The sequence below is a fragment of the Taeniopygia guttata genome, chromosome 7, assembly GCF_048771995.1.
Source record: "Taeniopygia guttata chromosome 7, bTaeGut7.mat, whole genome shotgun sequence".
NCBI classification, from domain to species: domain Eukaryota; kingdom Metazoa; phylum Chordata; class Aves; order Passeriformes; family Estrildidae; genus Taeniopygia; species Taeniopygia guttata.
Window position 1 is genome coordinate 37,444,104 of NC_133032.1, and position 19,147 is coordinate 37,463,250.

Genomic DNA, 19,147 nt, shown 5'->3' on the forward strand with positions numbered 1-19,147 from the left:
TGCTGAGCCTGGTGCACTGAGATTTGGGGTTTTTGGGGATATTTGGGGCACTTTCTGTGCTCCACTGGAGAGGATTTTTCCCGAGGCTCCCTGTCCCAGGGAAGCTCCTGTGTGTGCTCAGGATTTCAAACTGTGCCAGGAGAATCAAAGCTGTTCAAAAAGAGAAAATTAAGGGTGCAATGCCATTTGTAAGGCTTTAACATTGATCTGTGGTTTCTCTTTTTGTAGGAGTTTCTGTGGGGAAATGGGCTTGGGAGTAAAGATTTTTTTTTTCATTTTGATTTTTATTGCTTTTATTTATTGAATTTGGCTGCTTTAGTTGAATGCAGAAGTTTATTTGGAATTTGGGTGTGAATCTTTTCCTCAAAAGATCCCTCCTAGGCAGGGGGATTTGCTTGTAGTTTGTTTTATATTACTTAAAACCTCCAGAGATGTTTTTATGTCTGTTTTTATTTGGTTCTTCGAGTCACCCATACTTACCTCAAATATTCTCTTTATTTTCCCTTTTTTTTCTTGATCTGGTGTTGCTGCAACCTTTTAAAAGCCAGGTGTGGAGGCAGAAAAGAGATTTTGAGTTGCTCAGTAATGTTTGACACTTTGGATTTGCCAATGTTTGTTTTTCCAGCTCCCCTGGAAGGTGCACGTGGGATAATGGTGCTGAAAAAATGCCTTAATTCAGTTTATTTGGGTTTTGCAGTGTGAAAACATTGCATACTTAAATAATCTTGGCAAACAAAGCAATAATTCACCTCAAAATATCCAGAATGGGATCTCTCACAGCCTTAAAGGTGTGGAGTCTCAGGCATGGGGTTGCTGATGGATTTCTGGTTTTGTCCAACCATTTCTATATATTTATGGTCTGTTTAGTTTTTGGATTTTTTTTTTTTTTAATTACAATTTTTAAAATTTCTATTTTTATGGGAAATGCTTGTGATTGTCATGAGATTCCTGTTAAAATGTCAATAACTGGTGACAGGACAGCTTCAGAAAATATCTATTTTCCAACTGTGAGACAGAGCCTCATTGACACCAAGAACGTGGGATTTTTTTTTTTTTTCCCATGAGAAATGAGTATCCAGAGACAAAAACTTAAATATTTAATAGTATTCTTTGCTAAAAGTGATTCTTTTTTTTCTCTCTCTGCTGAAAGCACTGCCTGGTTATGATGATGGACAGGAGATGCTCTGGGCTGGTGTAAAAATCTCTCCTGGCTCAAGTTTTTCAAGTGAACCTTGAAAAACTGGGCTGGTTCTGCAGAACATTTCTCTTCCTCGAGGAGGATTTGCTACCAAAACCACATTAAACAACCCCAAACCCTTCCACACTTTTTTTGCAGCACCAAATTTCCCGAGATATTCTTGTTCTGGCAGCATTTTCCAGTCAGCAAAATACGATTTTAGCAGCTCCTGAGCTGAAAACCTCTGGTTCTGAGGGGTAAAATTGAATTTCAAAGCCACACTGACACCCAGGAATTATCCTGGCTGCTGAATTATTCCCCCATTTAGGAAAGGCTGAGCAGGAGGGATTTCTCTGAATTGGGGGAACTGGGTTAAGGAGTATTTTTAGCCAGGCTGTTGCAGAAGTTGGGTTTTTTCTGCAGCTGTAATCTCTTTTTTTCCCTGCCTGCACTGCTGCAATCTCTGCTGGATTTGAGTGGGGAGCTGGGGGTGATGCTGCAGCTTCTCCCAGGGTTTGGGGGGTCTCACCTCATTCACTTGGGGAGGATCTGCCAAAAATCCTGCCAGAAAATCACCTGGATTTTTGTTACTGCACCTCCAGTCACATCCATCCTCTGCTTCTCTCTCCCATGGCCTTTTATCCCATCATCTCCTTTTATTTTATATTACTTTTCTCCCTCTTTCCTTTTCTATTATTTTTCCCCTCTCTTTTCCATTACTTTTCTCCTCCTCTCCTTTTCTATTATTTTCCCCCTCTCTCCTTTTTTTGTTGCTTTTCTCCCTCTCTCCTTTTCCATTACTTTTCTCCCTCTCTCCTTTTCCATTACTTTTCTCCCTCTCTCCTTTTCTATTATTTTCTCCCTCTCTCCTTTTCTATTATTTTCCCCCTCTCTCCTTTTCTATTACTTTTCTCCCTCTCTCCTTTTCCATTACTTTTCTCCCTCTCTCTTTTTCCATTACTTTTCTCCTTGTCTCCTTTTCTATTATTTTCCCCCTCTTTCCTTTTCTATTATTTTCCCCCTTTCCTTTTCTATTATTTTCTCCCTCTCTCCTTTTCTATTATTTTCCCTCCTCTTTCCTTTTCTATTATTTTCCCTCCTCTCTCATTTTCTATTATTTTCTCCCTCGCTCCTTTTCTATTATTTTCCCTCCTCTCTCCTTTTCTATTATTTTCCCCTGTCTCTCTTTTTTGTTACTTTTCCCTCTCTCTTTTTTGTTACTTTTCCCCCTCTCTCTTTTTTGTTACTTTTCCCCCTCTCTCCCCTTTCATCTTGCATTTTGCCTTTTTTTCTCCTCTCAGGACCTCTCCCTGTGCATTTTGTATTTTCTCTCCCCTTTCTGGCTCACCCACAAACCCCTCTGTGAAGCTGCTGTCACTTGCTTCGATTATTTCTCCCTTCGTGGCATCTTCCACCATTTCACTTCAAAGCAAAAAACAAAATCCTAAAAGCAAAATTGATCCCACTACACAGGAGCACGTGGAGAAACATTTTCCTGGCGAGAAAAAAAAAAACCCTGTTTGCTTGTGCTGGTGATGGAGGATTTATTCTGTGTGTGCAGCCCAGATTTTCTGAGGATTACGGAATAAACTCAGCCATAAATTTCAAACAAAGCTGCTGCCAGCAGAAAAAAAAATCTGATTTTTGTGCCTCGTGGGATGCTGGGGCTGGGCAGGAGGAAGGTGGGAATGCTGCGAGGAGCTGGGGGAAAATGGGAGAAAAACCCACCGTGAGGTGGTTTTGTGCCAGAATGGATCAGGGTGAGTCACTAAATATGGGATATTCCTGTTTTCCTTCAAATGAGCCATGCTTTATTTAGTGTTTAATATATGATATGTGATATATAATATGTGATATGTGGTAGAATATATAGTAAATATATAAAATAATGTATATATAATAATATATAAAATAATGTATATTATATAATAGCTAATATTGAATATATAATATCTATTATGTGATATAATATACACTATATAATATCTAATATATGATATATAATATATACTACATCATAGACATATATTCATATGTATTATATAATATATAATAATATATAATATATAATATATAATACATAATACATAATACATAATATAATATATAATATATAATATATAATATATAATATATATACAATATTATATAAATACATTATATTTAATAATATATTTTAATATATAATATATATTATTAAAATATTATATTATTATAATATAATTGTTATATATGATATTATAGACATTGTTATACATGATATGATATTATGTGATATGATATATAAATTCTATTTATTAATTTATATTACATCTTATATCTTATATATTATAATATTATAATTAGGTATGACATAATTATTATAGTAATATTACTATTACATTATATATTATGATATAGTAATATAATGCATTAATATGCAATATATTAGAATAATTGAATAATATAGATATTATTTATATTTTATATATATATATATATATATATATATATATATATATATATTATATAGATATAAATATTATTTATTTTGTGGTAAATCCCTGTGCTGTTCCTCCCCTCCCCTGAGCAGAGCTGGATTTGGGCTCTTTGGGGTGCAGAGTTTGTGGGAACTGGCCAAAACTGGGTTGGGCTTCCCCGTGACCTCAAACATCAGCTCCCTGTGGCTCCAGTGGAAATTCTCCTGCTTTTCTCTGATTACTCAAAGTTATGATTTTTGTATTGTTAGCTCTTCCTCGAGTGCTTGTGCTTGAGGACAGGTATTTTGGGTTTGAACAGGAATTTTGGGTGTGCCATGGGGTTTGAACGGGTTTTTTTGGGTGGGGCACAGGGTTTGAACAGGTATTTGGGGTGTGGCACAGGGTTTGAACAAGTATTTGGGGTGTGGCACAGGTTTTCAGCAGGTATTTTGGGTGTGGCATGGTGTTTCAGTAGGAATTTTGGGTTTGAGCAGGTATTTCAGGTGTATTATGGGGTTTGAACAGGGTTTTTGGGTGTGGCACAGAGTTTGAGCAGGTATTTCATGTGGAATGGGGTTTGAGCATGTATTTGGGGTGTGGAATGGGGTTTGAGCAGGTATTTTGGGTGTGGCATGGGGTTTGAGCTGGTATTTTGGGTGTGGCATGGGGTTTCAACAGGAATTTTGGCTGTGGCATGGGGTTTTAACAGGAATTTTGGTATGACATGGAGTGTGAGCAGGTATTTGGGGTGTGGCACAGGGTTTGAGTTGGTATTTGGGGTGTGACACAAATTTTCAGTAGGTATTTTGGGTGCGGCATGGGGTTTGAGTAGGGTTTTTGGGTGTGGCACAGGGTGTGAGCAGGTATTTTGGTTTTCAGCAAGTATTTTGGGTGTGGCACGGAGTGTGAGCAGTTATTTGGGGTGTGGCATGGAGTTTGAATAGGGTTTTGGGGTGTGTCATGGGGGTCTGAGCAGATATTTTGGGATTGAGCTGGTATTTTGTGTGTGGGCTGAGATTTGAGCAGGTATTTTAGGAGTGGCACGGGGTTTGAGTAGGGTTTTTGGGTGGGGCACAGGGTTTGAGCAGGTATTTCGGGTGTGGTGTGGGGTTTGAGCAGATATTTCGGGTTTGAGGAGGTATTTTGGGTGTGGCACAGAATGTGAGCAGTTATTTGGGGTGTGCCATGGGGTTTGAGCTGGTATTTGGGGTGTGGCACAGGGTTTGAACAGGTATTTGGGGTGTGGCACAAGTTTTCAGCAGGTATTTTGGGTGTGGCACGGGGTTTCAGCAGGAATTTTGGGTGTGGGCTGGTATTTCAGGTGTGGCATAGGATTTGAACAGGGTTTTGGGTGTGGCACAGGGCATGAGCCGGTATTTGGGGTGAGGTTTGAGCAGGTATTTGGGGTTTGAGCAGGTATTTTGAGTTTGAGCAGGTATTTCAGGTGTGACATAGGGTTTGAAGAGGGTTTTTGGGTTTGAGTTGGTTTTTCATGTGGGACATAGGGTTTGAACAAGGTTTTTGGGTTTGAGTTGGTTTTGCACGTGTGACATAGGGTTTGCACAGGGTTTTTGGGTTTGAGTTGGTTTTTCACGTGTTACATAGGGTTTGAACAGGGTTTTTTTGGGTTTGAGTTGGTTTTTCAGGGGTGACATAGGGTTTGAACAAAGTTTTGGGTGTGGCATGGAGTGTGAGCAGGTATTAGGGGTGTGGCATGGGGTTTCAGCTGGTATTTCATGTGGAATGGGGTTTTTGAGTAGGTTTTTGGGCGTGGCACGGGGTTGGAGCAGACTTTACCCTGCCAGGACCTCTTGCCAGGACTTGTTCTGACAGAATCCCCCCAAAAGGGCATCACAGGGGTTCTAAAGGTGCTGCAGCTCTTCTTGTGCTACGTGGGGCTTCAAGAGTGCTGAAATCTGGCAGTGCCAAACCCCAGCTCTGTGCTGCCCTGTCAGTGCAGAAATGAAGGGGTGGGGAAATTTTCAGGCTAAAAACGATTTTATTGCTCAGATAAACATCAATCTCAGGGGCTGTGAGATTTTAGAGGAGCAAACATTCGGCCATAGCTCAGTGTAGCACAAATTTCTTCATTACAAGAAGAAATATATATAGCTTTCTAAACAATTATATAACTTTGTAAACAGTTGCCACAGGGTTTATTTTACTTTTCTAACTTGTCACCTTTACTTACTTTTGCTGCACTGTGGATACTGTGGATATTTCCAATGGATTCTGTCTCGCTTGCACAGGCACTGCTGGCACTCAGCTCCTCAGTTTGTGAGTCAGGAAGGGAGAAGAATTCTGAATTTAAACCCCTTCAGGAATTCTTATTCAGCCCCACAATAAATTAGGCTCTGGATTAATCCCTGGATAATGTACCCCAAGCAGATGTTGGAATCCAAATGTAAGGAACTCTCAGAAATTTGGGTTTGTAAGCTAAAGCTTTGAATTAAACTCATTATTTGGTCTGAGACCTTAGAAAAGACTTCTAAACTTAGGTGTTAGAAATGAGAATATGGATTTATAGTTTAAAGCAGAAACACATATAGTGTTTCTATAGTGTATTTATAGAGTGTTTCTAGTTTCTGTAGTGTATTTTCTATAGTGTATTTATAGTTTTTATCGTGTATTTATGGTGTGTGTATAGTTTGTTGTGTATTTTCTATAGTGTATTTATAGTTTTTATCATGTATTTATAGTGTATTTATTTTCTATAGTGTATTTATAGTGTATGTATAGTTTCTGTAGTGTATTTATAGTTGAAGGTAGAAACTGAGTAAAAGAAAGTTTGGAGTTTTAGAATTTAAAATAGAAAAAAAAAAAAAAAGTACAAAGGTAAAGAAATTAGAATGCAGTACTGCAGGTTTGTGTCATAACTGAATTAGCTAAGAAAAATTACATGATCATGAGTCCATAAGATGAAATATTTAAGAATTAAGTCAAAACCACAAATATTCTTGTTGGCAGTGTTTTATTGGTAAATAAATCCTTAAAAGTTCTTGTGCCTAAGGGTGTTGTGACCCTCTGAGCCCAACTCACCCTTCCTGCCTATGCAGAAGATAAGAAAAACATCATCAAAACCAATTCAGGAATCCCACCTGGAATTCCTTCCAAAATTCCCACCCGTGAATTATCCCCCTCAGGAGGTGCTTTCCCTGCAGGGGGTGCCAGGATGTCCCTGTGCCACCCTTGGGGACAGGATTGTGCTCCAGCTCTGCCCTGTGACCTCTCCTGGCTCCAGGCTCAGGATCCCCTTGCAAATCTCCTGATAAATCTGCCAGTTTAGGTTTAACAAAGCTGAGATTAACTCACATAATTAAATCACATAATCTCATCTATAACAATGTCTATAATATCATCTGCAACAATTACACTGTAATAATATAATATTGTAACAATATATATTATATATTAAATAGAATATATAATGTTCTATTTAATAATTATTTATATATTATATATATAAATATTTATAAATATTTATATTTAATTATTAAATATCGTGTATTTATATAATAAATACACTAATAAATGGCACAGCTGGGATGAGGCTTTGGCTGCTGGGGCTCCTTTGGGCTTCCCCCAAATCTGCTGGGCTTGGAAACCTCCACCTGTTCTGCTTTTTTTTATTTTGTTTTGGTTTTTTTGGGATATCCTAAACCCTGTTCCACCCATAAATTCTCCCCACCCCACAGTGGCCTTGTCTGACCCTCCTTCCACTGCTGCTCCTGGATGGGTTTTATTTTCCTGCTGGGAAATGGTGGTTTTGTGAAAAAAAAAAAAATCATAATGTTCCCTTAAACAGTAGCTTAGGATCAAAATGTTGAATTTTGACAAAATAGACAATGATGGAATTTAGGTTGGAAAAGACCTTTAAGAAGATTGAAGCCAGCCTTTCCCCAAGGCCACCACTGCCCCATGTCCCCAACTGCCACATCCAAATGGATTTTAAATCCCTCCACCACTTTCCTGATCACTTGGTTGCCTTTCCTGGGAAGAAACTTCTCCTGATATTCTACAAAGAATATTTCTCTGCCTTTTCTGCCAGAGCTGTTAATTTGCATTGTTTTATCATCAAAAGAAATCTCCAAATTCTCTTCTCCCATTGCTGTAAAGGTCAACTGAAATGCTGGAGCCTGGGAAAAACTGCAGAAAATGTGGATTATTTTGAGTCTGGCAGTGACTTGCTTGCACCAGTGCAAGTCAATAATGATGAGAGAGCTGCAACTCTGAATATTGCTGTGTCAGAACTATGCAAAAGCGGATTTTTAATAGCTGCCTTTGTTTTGGGAGACCTTTATACTTAATTTCTGGAAGAGTCTTTTTTCCAGGTCATGCATCAAGGTGGAAATAGCTAAATAATGATTGAATTTAAAAGAATCCCCAAGCTTTTCTGAATTGCAGTTCCACACCCAAATAAAATGACGCTTTCTGAGGGGGAGATTTGGTGCAAGGAGTTAAAAAGTTCTTTCTGCTGCCACTGAGGGCTGAAAGTGGATCACTGGCCAGGAGCCAGACTCCAGCAGCTCCACAGAAATATTCCTAAGGGAAATCAATAATTAAGCCCCCTCTGCAAAGGTAATGCTGGCTTTGACTCCAGTTGCTCTGCAGTGCCTGTTCATACAGGGCTGCTTGCTTCCATTGATTTTCCAAATGAGTTTTAGGAATGTTACTAAGATTTAAGGAATTTTTTTGGGTTTTTGTTGTTGTTGTTGTTGTTTTTTGATGCTTTGGTTTGACTTGGTGGCGTATTCAGTTTATTCTGGAATAAATTTCCTTATTCTTTTCTTTCCTTATTCTTTTCTTTCCTCATTCTCTTCTTTCTTCTTTCCTCATTCTTTTCCTTTCCTCATTCTTTTCCTTTCCTCATTCTTTTCCTTTCCTCATTCTTTTTCTTTCCTTATCCTTTTCTTTCCTCATTCTTTTCTTTCCTCATTCTTTTCTTTCCTCATTCTTTTCTTTCCTCATTCTTTTCCTTTCCTCATTCTTTTCTTTCCTCATTCTTTTCCTTTCCTCATTCTTTTCCTTTCCTCATTCTTTTCCTTTCCTCATTCTTTTTTTTCCCTCATTCTCTTTCTTTCCTCATTCTCTCTTTCCTCATTCTTTTCCTTTCCTCATTCTTTTTCTTTCCTCATTCTCTTTCTTTCCTCATTCTTTTCCTTTCCTCATTCTTTTTCTTTCCTCATTCTTTTTCTTTCCTCATTCTTTTTCTTTCCTCATTCTTTTTCTTTCCTCATTCTTTTTCTTTCCTCATTCTTTTTCTTTCCTCATTCTTTTTCTTTCCTCATTCTTTTCCTTTCCTTATTCTTTTTCTCTCCTCATTCCAGCAGTTGGGAATTCTGTTCTTTGCCCATGGGTTTTCTAAGGGTTTTATTTTGTGGGTTTTATTTTGGAAGGGAGGGATCACCTCCCTGCACAGCCAGGGCTGGAGCCACCCTGGGATCACAGGGGATTCATCCTGGAATTCCAGCAGGGCCTCTCACCCTCAGCAGGAGCTCTGAGCTCTCCTCATTTCCTCTCTCTGGGGATTTCTGAGCAGTTGAGGTTGATTTATTTATTGATCAAGCCAGGAAATGTATTTGGTTATTTTTAATTTCTTTAATTGAGACTGCGTTAGCTTCTGCTCTGAGATGTTGCTTGGGTAAATTTGGGGGTTTGTGGTGAAAATCCTTTTTTTTTTTTTGCTTGTGAAATCCTCTTTGCTTTATTATTATTATTATTATTATTTAAAATGCCTTTAAACTCAATAGGAAACCAAAGAAGTGAAATAATAATTGTCAGTATGTCTGAGTAGAGCTCCTGGTGGTATCCAGGGGCCAGAGCAGCATCCCTGTGCCTGTGGATGCAATCCAGCAGGAATTGTGTGGGTGGATCAGAGCACTTATCCCAGCCATTATGCAGCAGTGGCACAACTTAATGGAACAGATTGTCAGGGGGGCTGCTGGAAGGAAGGGAAATGTGATTTATGGATGGCAGATAATACACTGCACGTCGTGAGAAACTTTGGAAAATGATACGTGGAGGTGCACAGATAAAATCCTTGGCATAGCTCGGAAAAGAACATTTTCTTTCTGGCTGCTTATTTGCTTGAATTACTGCCTGGTTTTTGGTGTTTAATGCAGGATGAGTTACATTTGGAACAAAAAAAAAAAGAGCAAAAAGAAAAAAAGCAGTTATGTCACTTGTGAGGGTGACAATAGGGAGAATAGGGCTGAAAATCGGGATTTTCATGGTTGCTCGTTCTCCCTTCAGCTGTGGGGCAAAACCCTTGGATCTGGAGGGTGTTGCCTTTGTGGGGTGGATGTGGCTTTTGTTGCCTTTGAGGAAAACCTGCCAGAAAGGAAGGGATTACAAAAATGACCCAAACAGCCCCCCAAAGCTGTGGGGAGGTGGCAGCGAGGAGCTGGGGGTGCAGCTGCAGTGGGGTGACACGGGAAAATCCCAACATTTCTCCAACATCAGAGACCCAAGCAGGAATTCCTGGGCAAAGAATGAGGATTAATGTGGGTTTGAAGCACAAAAACCCTCCCCAAAACCCCACAGCTGCTCTCATTGTGTGCAGTCACTGAAGGTGCTCTGCGATCCCCCACATTCAGATTTTTCCAGCCTTTCAGCTTCCCAAAAATAATAAAAAAAAAATTCCTGAGGAGGCAACCTGGCCTGTGGTGTTTTACATTTACAGCTTTTCAGCCTGGATAGATAAATAATTTTTTCAGGCAGTGCCTCTTCTTGTGCTGAGCACAATTAGGATAAAATTGAATTTTTTTGGGGGGTCTCTGACATTCCAGGTGTGGGGTGCTCTGTGGAAAGGCTGGATTGATGGCAGCAGAGAATAAATGGGTGTTTGAGGTTGTGTATTAGTGAGATTTTTTTGGCCTGCAGCTTGGGATGAGCAAAATGGGTGTAAGGAGGTAAAATTCTGAGAATCTGGGAAATGATTCTGGAATATTTGGGCTCTGCTCATGGTGGGAGTGCAGAGCTTTGGCCAGCTGGGAGCCCCCCAGTGTGGGAAAGCGTGGAGAGAGAATTTGGGGTAGGTGCTGGCTGCTCCCCCAATTTCCTGGGAATGGGGGAGGTCTGGAATCAGGAGTCACCTCTTGTGTCTTACAGGGGAGGTTTGGGTGGCCCCAAACCTGGGAATTATCTCCTGAACCACCTGGGACTCCAAACCCCCAGGCTGAAACGGATTATTCTCCCAATATTTACCAGTATTCCCCCAATATTTACATGGCTATTCCCCCACTATTTACAGGATTATTCCCCCAATATTTTCATGGCTATTCCCCCAATATTTACAGGGTTAATCCCTTGATATTTACAGGATTATTCCCACAATTTTACAGGTTTATTGCATCAATATTTACAGGTTTATTCACCCAAAACTTACATGGCTATTTCCACCAGTATTCACAGGGTTATTTTCCCAATATTTCCAGGACTATTCTCACAATATTTACAGGGTTATTCCCTTGATATGTACAGGGTTATAGCCCAAATATTTATAGGGGTTTTCCTTTGATATTTACAGGATTATTCCCCCAAACCGTACGTGGCTATTTCCCCCCAGTATTTCCAGGGTTATTTCCCCAATATTTACAGGACTATTTTCACAATACTTACAGGCTTATTCTCCCAATATTTCCAGGGTTATTTCCCCAATATCTACATGGCTATTCCCCCAATATTTTCAGGATTATTCCCCCAATATTTACAGGGTTATTCCCCTAATATTTACAGGATTATTCCTCCAATATTTACAGGGTTATTCCCCTAATATTTACAGGATGATTCCTCCAATATTTACAGGGTTATTCCCCTAATATTTACAGGATTATTCCTCCAATATTTACAGGGTTGTTCCCCCAATATTTACAGGGTTATTCCCCCAATATTTACAGGATTATTCCCCCAATATTTACCTGGCAATTCCCCCTAAATCCCCAGGAGAGGAAGGAAATTCCCAACTGCTGCTGCTGCTGTTGCAGCTGATTGTGTCCCACATCCATGGCTGTGAGTGACCCCAATGTGAGCACACAGGGAACATCTGCCACCTTTTATTTACCAGCCACAGAAAAAAAAAAAATGTCTTTGGAGCATCCAAAATATCCCATCTGCTCAGCCTATAAATTATCCTGCTCTGCAGTGCACTGCACAGCTTCCTCTGTGGGAAATTCTGCATTTCAGGCTGGGAAAGTGCATGAAATGTTATTTATCTCATGAGTTTCTCCTTTTTTTTTGCAGCAAGGGAAGCCCTACGTCTTTGACAGGGTGTTACCTCCCAACACAACCCAGGAACAAGTTTATAATGCCTGTGCCAAGCAGATTGTCAAAGGTAGGTGTTGTCTTTGGTTATTATCCCTCCTTAGGGGAGGGCAAAGGATGTCCCTGTGCCCTGAAGCTGTTTAAACGCTGGATAATTAATGTTTGGAAAGTTTAGCATAAGTAATTCCTAGTATTTCCATTTTTTAAGGGGTTGTGTGGGTGAAAAAAAACCCAAACAAAAAAGCTAAAGGAATTGCAGCGGTTGTTCTGTGTTCTCTCCTTATTATTCCACATAAAATCTTGGGTTTTTTGGGATGAAAGGGGCAAAAAGTGTGGTTTTGGTGCAGTTCAGTGCAGGATGAGCGTGGAATTTCTGTAAAATTGAGTGGGAGGGTGGGCCATGGATGGGCCTGGTTTGGGAGTTGCTCTGCATGCAGAGAGTTTGCATTTCAAACTGGAGTGAGAGCACAGGTACCTCGTGGAAAACACCCTGGTTCTTGGAACACAGCCTTCATAAACTGTGAAAATTCCAAGGTTTTTTGTTAATTGGGAAGGTAAATTGCTTATCTCTGCTTCCTCCAGCAAAATGCAAATATTGATGCAAATTCTGAGCAATTTTCTTAGGTAACAGTTCATTAATGGGTTATTAATGGGTTATTAATAGATTATTAATGGATTATTAATCAGGTTATTTCCTCCTTGGCTATGAGCTCAGCTGGGGCCTTGCATTCACCTGGACATAATAATTCCTTTTTTCCCTTTATCCCCCATTTCCCCCCTCTTTTTTTTCCCATTTTCCCCTCTTTTCCCCCCCTTTTCCCCCCCATTTTCCCCTCTTTTTTCCCCCATTTTCCCCTCTTTTTTCCCCCGTTATTTCCCCTTTTCCCCCCCATTATTCCCCCCTCTTTCCCCCCATTTTTCCCATTTCCCCCCCATTTTCCCTGATCTTTTTCCCCCCTTTTCTTCTTTTTTCACCCTTTCCCCTCAGATTTTCCCCTCAGATTTTCCCCCCTCATTTTCCCCCTCATTTGTTCCCCCTCATTTGTTCCCCCTCATTTTTTCCCCCTTTTCCCCCCTTGTCCACCCTCTTCCCCTTATTTTCCCCCTTATTTTCCCCCTTATTTTCCCCCTTATTTATTTTCCCCCTTATTTTCCCCCTTATTTTTCCTCCCTTATTTATTTTCCTTCTTATTTATTTTCCCCCTTATTTATTTTCCCCCTTATTTCCCCCCTTATTTTTCACCCTTTACACCCCTTTATTCCCCCTATTTTTCCCCTTTTCCCGTATTTTCCCCTGCCCCTTTGATTTTCCCCCTTTCTCCTCTTTCTCCTTTTCCTCCCTTCCCCCGCTTTTTTAAAAATTCAAGCTATTTTTTCTAATTTAACCAAATCTGGCATTAAGTTGAAATATTAGTAATGAACTCTTATGGAATACTAAAGCTGGATATAATTTAATTATTATAAAATAAAATATACAATACAAATTTAATTACATATATAATATATGTAATATAAAATATAATTTAATTAATTTAATTTAATATAGTATAAAATATATATATTACATTATATAATTAATTTAATAGAATGCATTTATATATAATAAAGAAGGAGAAAATAGAATGTGGAGTTTATTCTAAAGAATATCTAATTTGAATTTGTTGAGTTTTCTGCAGGGTTTAAATGCAGTCCAGCTTTGGTTTTAAATTCTAGTTTTAAATGCTATCCAGCTTTTTTTTCCCCCCTTGTTCCACATATATATTGGCTGATATCTGATGTCCAGAAATATTTTCCTCCCAAAAAAAAGGGAGAGATATTCTAATAATCCTGTAATTCTTTAATTTAGATTTTATTATAAATTTTTTGGCCTAAAATTAGCTCAAAATCTCATTTTTTTTTTCCATTTTTATTGCACAAACTACTTCTTATTTCACCTTCAGCGCTGTGAAGATCTGAAAAATGCTGATTATTCAGCTTGAGGGTGTTATTAGCGAGTTTTAATTGTTATTAATGAGTTTTAATAATTGTTTTCCTCCTTCTTGCAGATGTTCTGGAAGGCTACAATGGCACCATCTTTGCCTACGGACAGACCTCATCAGGAAAAACACACACCATGGAGGTACAAATCTAAAGTAAATCACTTTGGAGGGAGGGATCGAAATAAACCACACATCTGTCTCAATAAATCAAAATTTGTCCAAATAAATCAAAATCTATCTAAATAAATCGCAAATTTATCTGTATAAACCACAAATTTGTCTAAATAAACCACAAATTTGTCTAAATAATTCAAAATTTGTCTAAATAATTCAAAATTTATCTAAATAAATCAAAATGTATCTAAAATCACAGATTTGTCAAAATAAATCCCAAATTTATCGAAATAAATCCCAAATTTGTCTAAATAAATAATGAATTATCTAAATCCCAAATTTGTCTAAATAAATCTAAATAAATCACAAGTTTATATAAATAAATAAAAATAAATTACAGATTTGTCAAAATAAATCACAAATTTATTGAAATAAAACACAAATTTGTCTAAACCACAAATTTGTCTAAATCAAAATTTGTCTAAATAAATCTAAATAAATTACATATATTATATTATAGTATAGTATATTAATTATATTTATAATTATATTACAAATATAATATATTATAAAAGTTATATAATATATTATATATATTATATATTATATAGATATAATATATATAATATCTATTATTTTGATTTTTTCAGTTTTTATCTCCAGCTTTCTAGCCCACCTTGCCCTTTTTGTGGCCTCTTTTCAGTGGGATTTTCCCTGCCCCTGGAATGGGGGGAACTTTAAGGTCCCTTCCAGCCCAAACCATTTTGGGATTCTGGAAATGGAAGTGGGGCTCATTTCCATCCCCTCTTTTTAAAATAAAAATCCACAGAAATTTCTGATTTAAACAGTGGCAGCTGTGGCTGACTGTCCCTCACACTTCAGGATTTACACCTCAATTTCTTTAAATATAGATTTTTTTTATATATACATACATACATATATATAAGAATATCTAATAAAAATTTTAAATTGTTATTTTTAATAAAAAATTAACAGAAATTTCTGCTGATTTAAGCAGTGGCAGCTGTGGCTGACTGTCCCTCACACTTCAGCTCTTTCACCTGAATTTCCTTAAATAGAGTCTAAAATAGATTTTTTTATATAGACATATATATATATATATATATATATAAAAAAATATATAATAAAAATAGCCATAATTATATATATAATAAAATAACCATTATGAGATATAGAATAAAAATAACCGTAAGTATATATATAATATACAACGGAAATATATATAATATAATATATTATATAATGATATATATGATTAAATATAATAAAATAATGTTGTTAATAATAATATATTATTATTATATTATATATATTATGTATAATATAAATTATATATATATTAGATATATAATAATATATATAATTGTATATTATAAAATAATTTTAATAATAACAACAACAACAACAACAACAACAACAACAACAACAACAACAATAATAATAATAATAATAATAATAATAATAATAATAATAATCCTGGATTACTTTTGGGTTTTGTGTCCAGGGGAAGCTCCACGACCCTCAGCTGATGGGAATCATCCCCAGGATTGCACACGACATCTTCGACCACATCTACTCCATGGACGAGAACCTGGAGTTCCACATCAAGGTCCATTTATTTGGAATTTTATCTGGAATTTCAACCCCTTTTGGAATGGCTTGGGTGGGAGCAGTCCATGGGAAATCTGCTTTGGGATGTTCTGTGGGTTTGTTTTTTCCCTCTCCATCCTTTTTATGATGCAAATTCCAAAATTTATTCCTGATGTTGCTCCTGGGAATTTTTTCTGGAGGGTGGGGCAGCCAAAAATTTGCTTTACTGAGCTCCTCCAGAGACTGGACCCTGCTGGTTCTGCCCAGAAATCCCACGGAGCTGCAGGGAAAACCTTGAGATTTGGGAAAATCCAACATTTGGGAAAATCCCAACATCCTGTCCCCAGGATTTGGGATGGAAGGTGGGCAGAGCTTGGGCAATCCATGGAAAGATGTTCAGAAGGGATTTTTGAATTCCTGATGATGGTGGTACAGTGCTTTGCCTTTGATCCCAGCTGTGATTTCCCAAATTCTTGAATTCTTGAATTCGGGAATTCTTGAATTCGGGAATTCTTGAATTCTTGAATTTGGGAATCTTGAATTTGGGAATCTTGAATTTGGGAATTCTTGAATTTTTGAATTCGGTAATCTTGAATTTGGGAATTCTTGAATTCTTGAATTTGGGAATCTTGAATTTGGGAATTCTTGAATTCTTGAATTTGAGAATTCTTGAATTCTTGAATTCTTGAATTTGGGAATTCTTGAATTGCCACTGCCCATTTGGGGTTCTGGGGAGCTCTGGTCCCTCTGCAGAGCTGGGCTCAGGCTGCATCTTCTCTCCAAGCAAAATTGGATTATCAGTAAAATTTCCATGGATTACAGGGAAAAGGGTTTTTTTGTGGCATCCCTGCCCCAAAACTAAGCCAGACCTAAATCCAGCAGTAGCTGAGCACAGGTGGATGTGCACCCTTCTCCTGCTGCTCACTGGGAGCTCTTCTTATACCCAAAAGTTTGAGATAAGTGACTTTTTGATTTGCATTAAATCCCTTGAAGTGTCCCCAGGGGAATATTTGTAAAGTTAATCAGTGTAAAAAGGAAGTTTTTATTTTTAAAAGTTAATCAGTGTGAGGACAGAAATGTCTGTCTGTCTGTAAATTATTATTTTCATCATCTTGTACCTCTGAACCAGCTTCTGGAAGGGCTTGGTCATGTATTGGGAACCTGCTCAGCAGCGAGGTACAGACAGAATAAATAAATTAAATACTTCCAAAACCTTGGATTGTAAAATATGGACAGACCCCTCTGAATGTTCCCACTGATCCTTCCCCTCCTCTGGAAAACTTTCCTGTGGCTGCTGCAATTCCCCAGACAGCCCTTGGGTACCAGCAATTGGAAATCATGGAATTTTTCCAATGATTTCCCAGCAGAAATGATGAATCTCTCCCAAAAAAATCTGCCTGAGCAGTGGGACTGTGCAAGGAGCTGTCAGGGAGAGAAATGTTCTGACAGCAGCAGCCCGGGTTTAACCAAACTGTCACACTCTGAGCTAATAATCATTGACTAATTGACGCTCTGAGAATTAATGAGAATTAAATTTTTTTCCTCTCCCTCTCTAATAGAAATCCATTTAAAATTTGGTCTCTCCTCTGTAAAAATGATGGTTCTCAGTGTAAAATATTAAGTCTGGCCTAACTGGGCTGTTGGAATCAGCTGGTCCAGAGGAGGGCTTTAAATGGGGAAGTGAAGGCAAAAATGCGAAATATATTTGTATTTAATAGCAGTTTTACGTGGAAAGTTCAACTCACCTGTGTAAAAAGCCCAAAGATTATTTTTTCAAATGAGAGAAAATGAGACTTTACAAAATAGCAGGGGTTTATTGATACCTAGAATGCAGCCATGTGGTATTCAGCTAAATAATCTGGATAAACCTTAATTAGGGAAGGGTTAGGCCCCACTCCCCTCACATATTTCTGTTTCCTTCTCTGAGTCAAATCCCCTTTTATTGAGAAACTCATTAATTCAATCATTCTCCCTCTCCTTTTTTTTTTTTTTTTTTTTTTTTTTTTGAGGACAATTGTCTCTCTTTGTTACAGCAAAGCTCGTTTTCATTTTCTTCTTTGGACTTGATTCAAGGCAGAAGCACCACATGTGCTTCATTTAAAAGTTTAATTTAATATTTATTGCTGAGGCTTATGGAAATGGCATGGTGAAAGGTGCTCTCTGTTTTGGGGGTGGGGGTGTGAAAATCAATGTACACTTTTTACAATCCTCAAACCTGATATGGCAGGAGCTGGATTGGTTTGATTCAGTTCAATTTAATTTTTTTGTCAATTTTGCTTATGTTACCAAAAAAAAAAAATAAGATAAAGGTTTGCCTGGAGGTTTTTCTGTGTACTCTCCTGATGAATCATTGTTAAATGGAGGAAGATCAATTGTAAATCATTCAAGGTACAAATGTGTTCCCATGAAAGATGGAATTTAAACTGTGTGGGAGGTGGGGTTTTATTTTTAGTTTGGTGCTTTGACAGGGATGGAAAGGCAGAGACAGCAAGGCATTAAATCAGCAACGTTTAAATCCGTGATGTTTGTGATTATTTAATTAGGTTTCCTACTTTGAGATATATTTGGACAAAATAAGGGACCTGCTTGATGGTAAGTTCTGTGTTTTATTTGTCTGAGTGCCTTGGTTTCATCCAGAGCTTTGCACCAAAGCTTGAGGGGGGAATGGGGACTTTATTTATTTATTTAGGAGGGGATTAAATTTAAAACTGGAGAATTTGGCAGTTTCAACCATCTGATCCTGGGCACCTGCCTCTGCAGAGCACGAGCTTTGTTGTGAATCAGAGAGCTCTGAGGTGGTGGGGTGTTCTGCAAGGGAAAAATGGTGAAAAAAAACTGTTTTCAAAATGCAGGGAACATTTTGGAATTATCCCTCAGGCAGTCTGGTGGGGAGCACCTGCTTCTCTCACAGCTCAAGTCTCTACCTCTGCATGTTGTGTGGGAATAAAAGTGGGTTTTGTTCACCAGTGAGAGGATGGAAAGGGCTGTAAAGGTAGAAATTTCTGTAAAGTAGAAATTTCTGTAAAGGTAGAAATGGCTGTAAAGGTAGAAATTTCTTAAAGGTAGAAGTGGCTGTAAAGGTAGAAATTTCTGTAAAGGTAGAAATGGCTGTAAAGGTAGAAATTTTTGTAAAGTAGAAATTTCTGTAAAGGTAGACATTTCTGTAAAGGTAGAAATTTCTTAAAGGTAGAAATTACTTAAAGGTAGAAATGGCTGTAAAGGTAGAAATGGCTGTAAAGGTAGACATTTCTGTAAAGGTAGAAATTTCTTAAAGGTAGAAAATTCTGTAAATGTAGAACTTTCTGTAAAGGTAGAAATGGCTGTAAAGGTAGAACTTTCTGTAAAGGTAGAAATTTCTTAAAGGTAGAAATTTCTTAAAGGTAGAAATGGCTGTAAATGTAGAAATGGCTGTAAATATAGAAATTTCTGTAAAAGTAGACATTTCTTTAAAGGTAGGAATTTCTGTAAATGTAGAAATGTCAGCAAATGAACTCTGAGCTGCTCTGAATTCCAGGCTGCTCTCCTGTCTCCTCTGCTTTGCCAAA

General features: G+C 37.8%; 1 protein-coding gene across 2 annotated transcripts in view; it reads left to right on the forward strand.

Annotated features, from left to right (window-relative positions):
- KIF5C (kinesin family member 5C) overlaps nt 1-19,147 on the forward strand; it is a 68,091-nt gene that overhangs the window by 9,043 nt on the left and 39,901 nt on the right. For both annotated transcript variants that reach the window (XM_072931751.1, XM_030278138.4), the window contains exons 2-5: nt 11,878-11,968; nt 13,944-14,017; nt 15,517-15,621; nt 18,146-18,194. In XM_072931751.1, the coding sequence (XP_072787852.1) occupies nt 11,878-11,968; nt 13,944-14,017; nt 15,517-15,621; nt 18,146-18,194 (319 nt within the window). The remainder of the gene's footprint in view (nt 1-11,877; nt 11,969-13,943; nt 14,018-15,516; nt 15,622-18,145; nt 18,195-19,147) is intronic.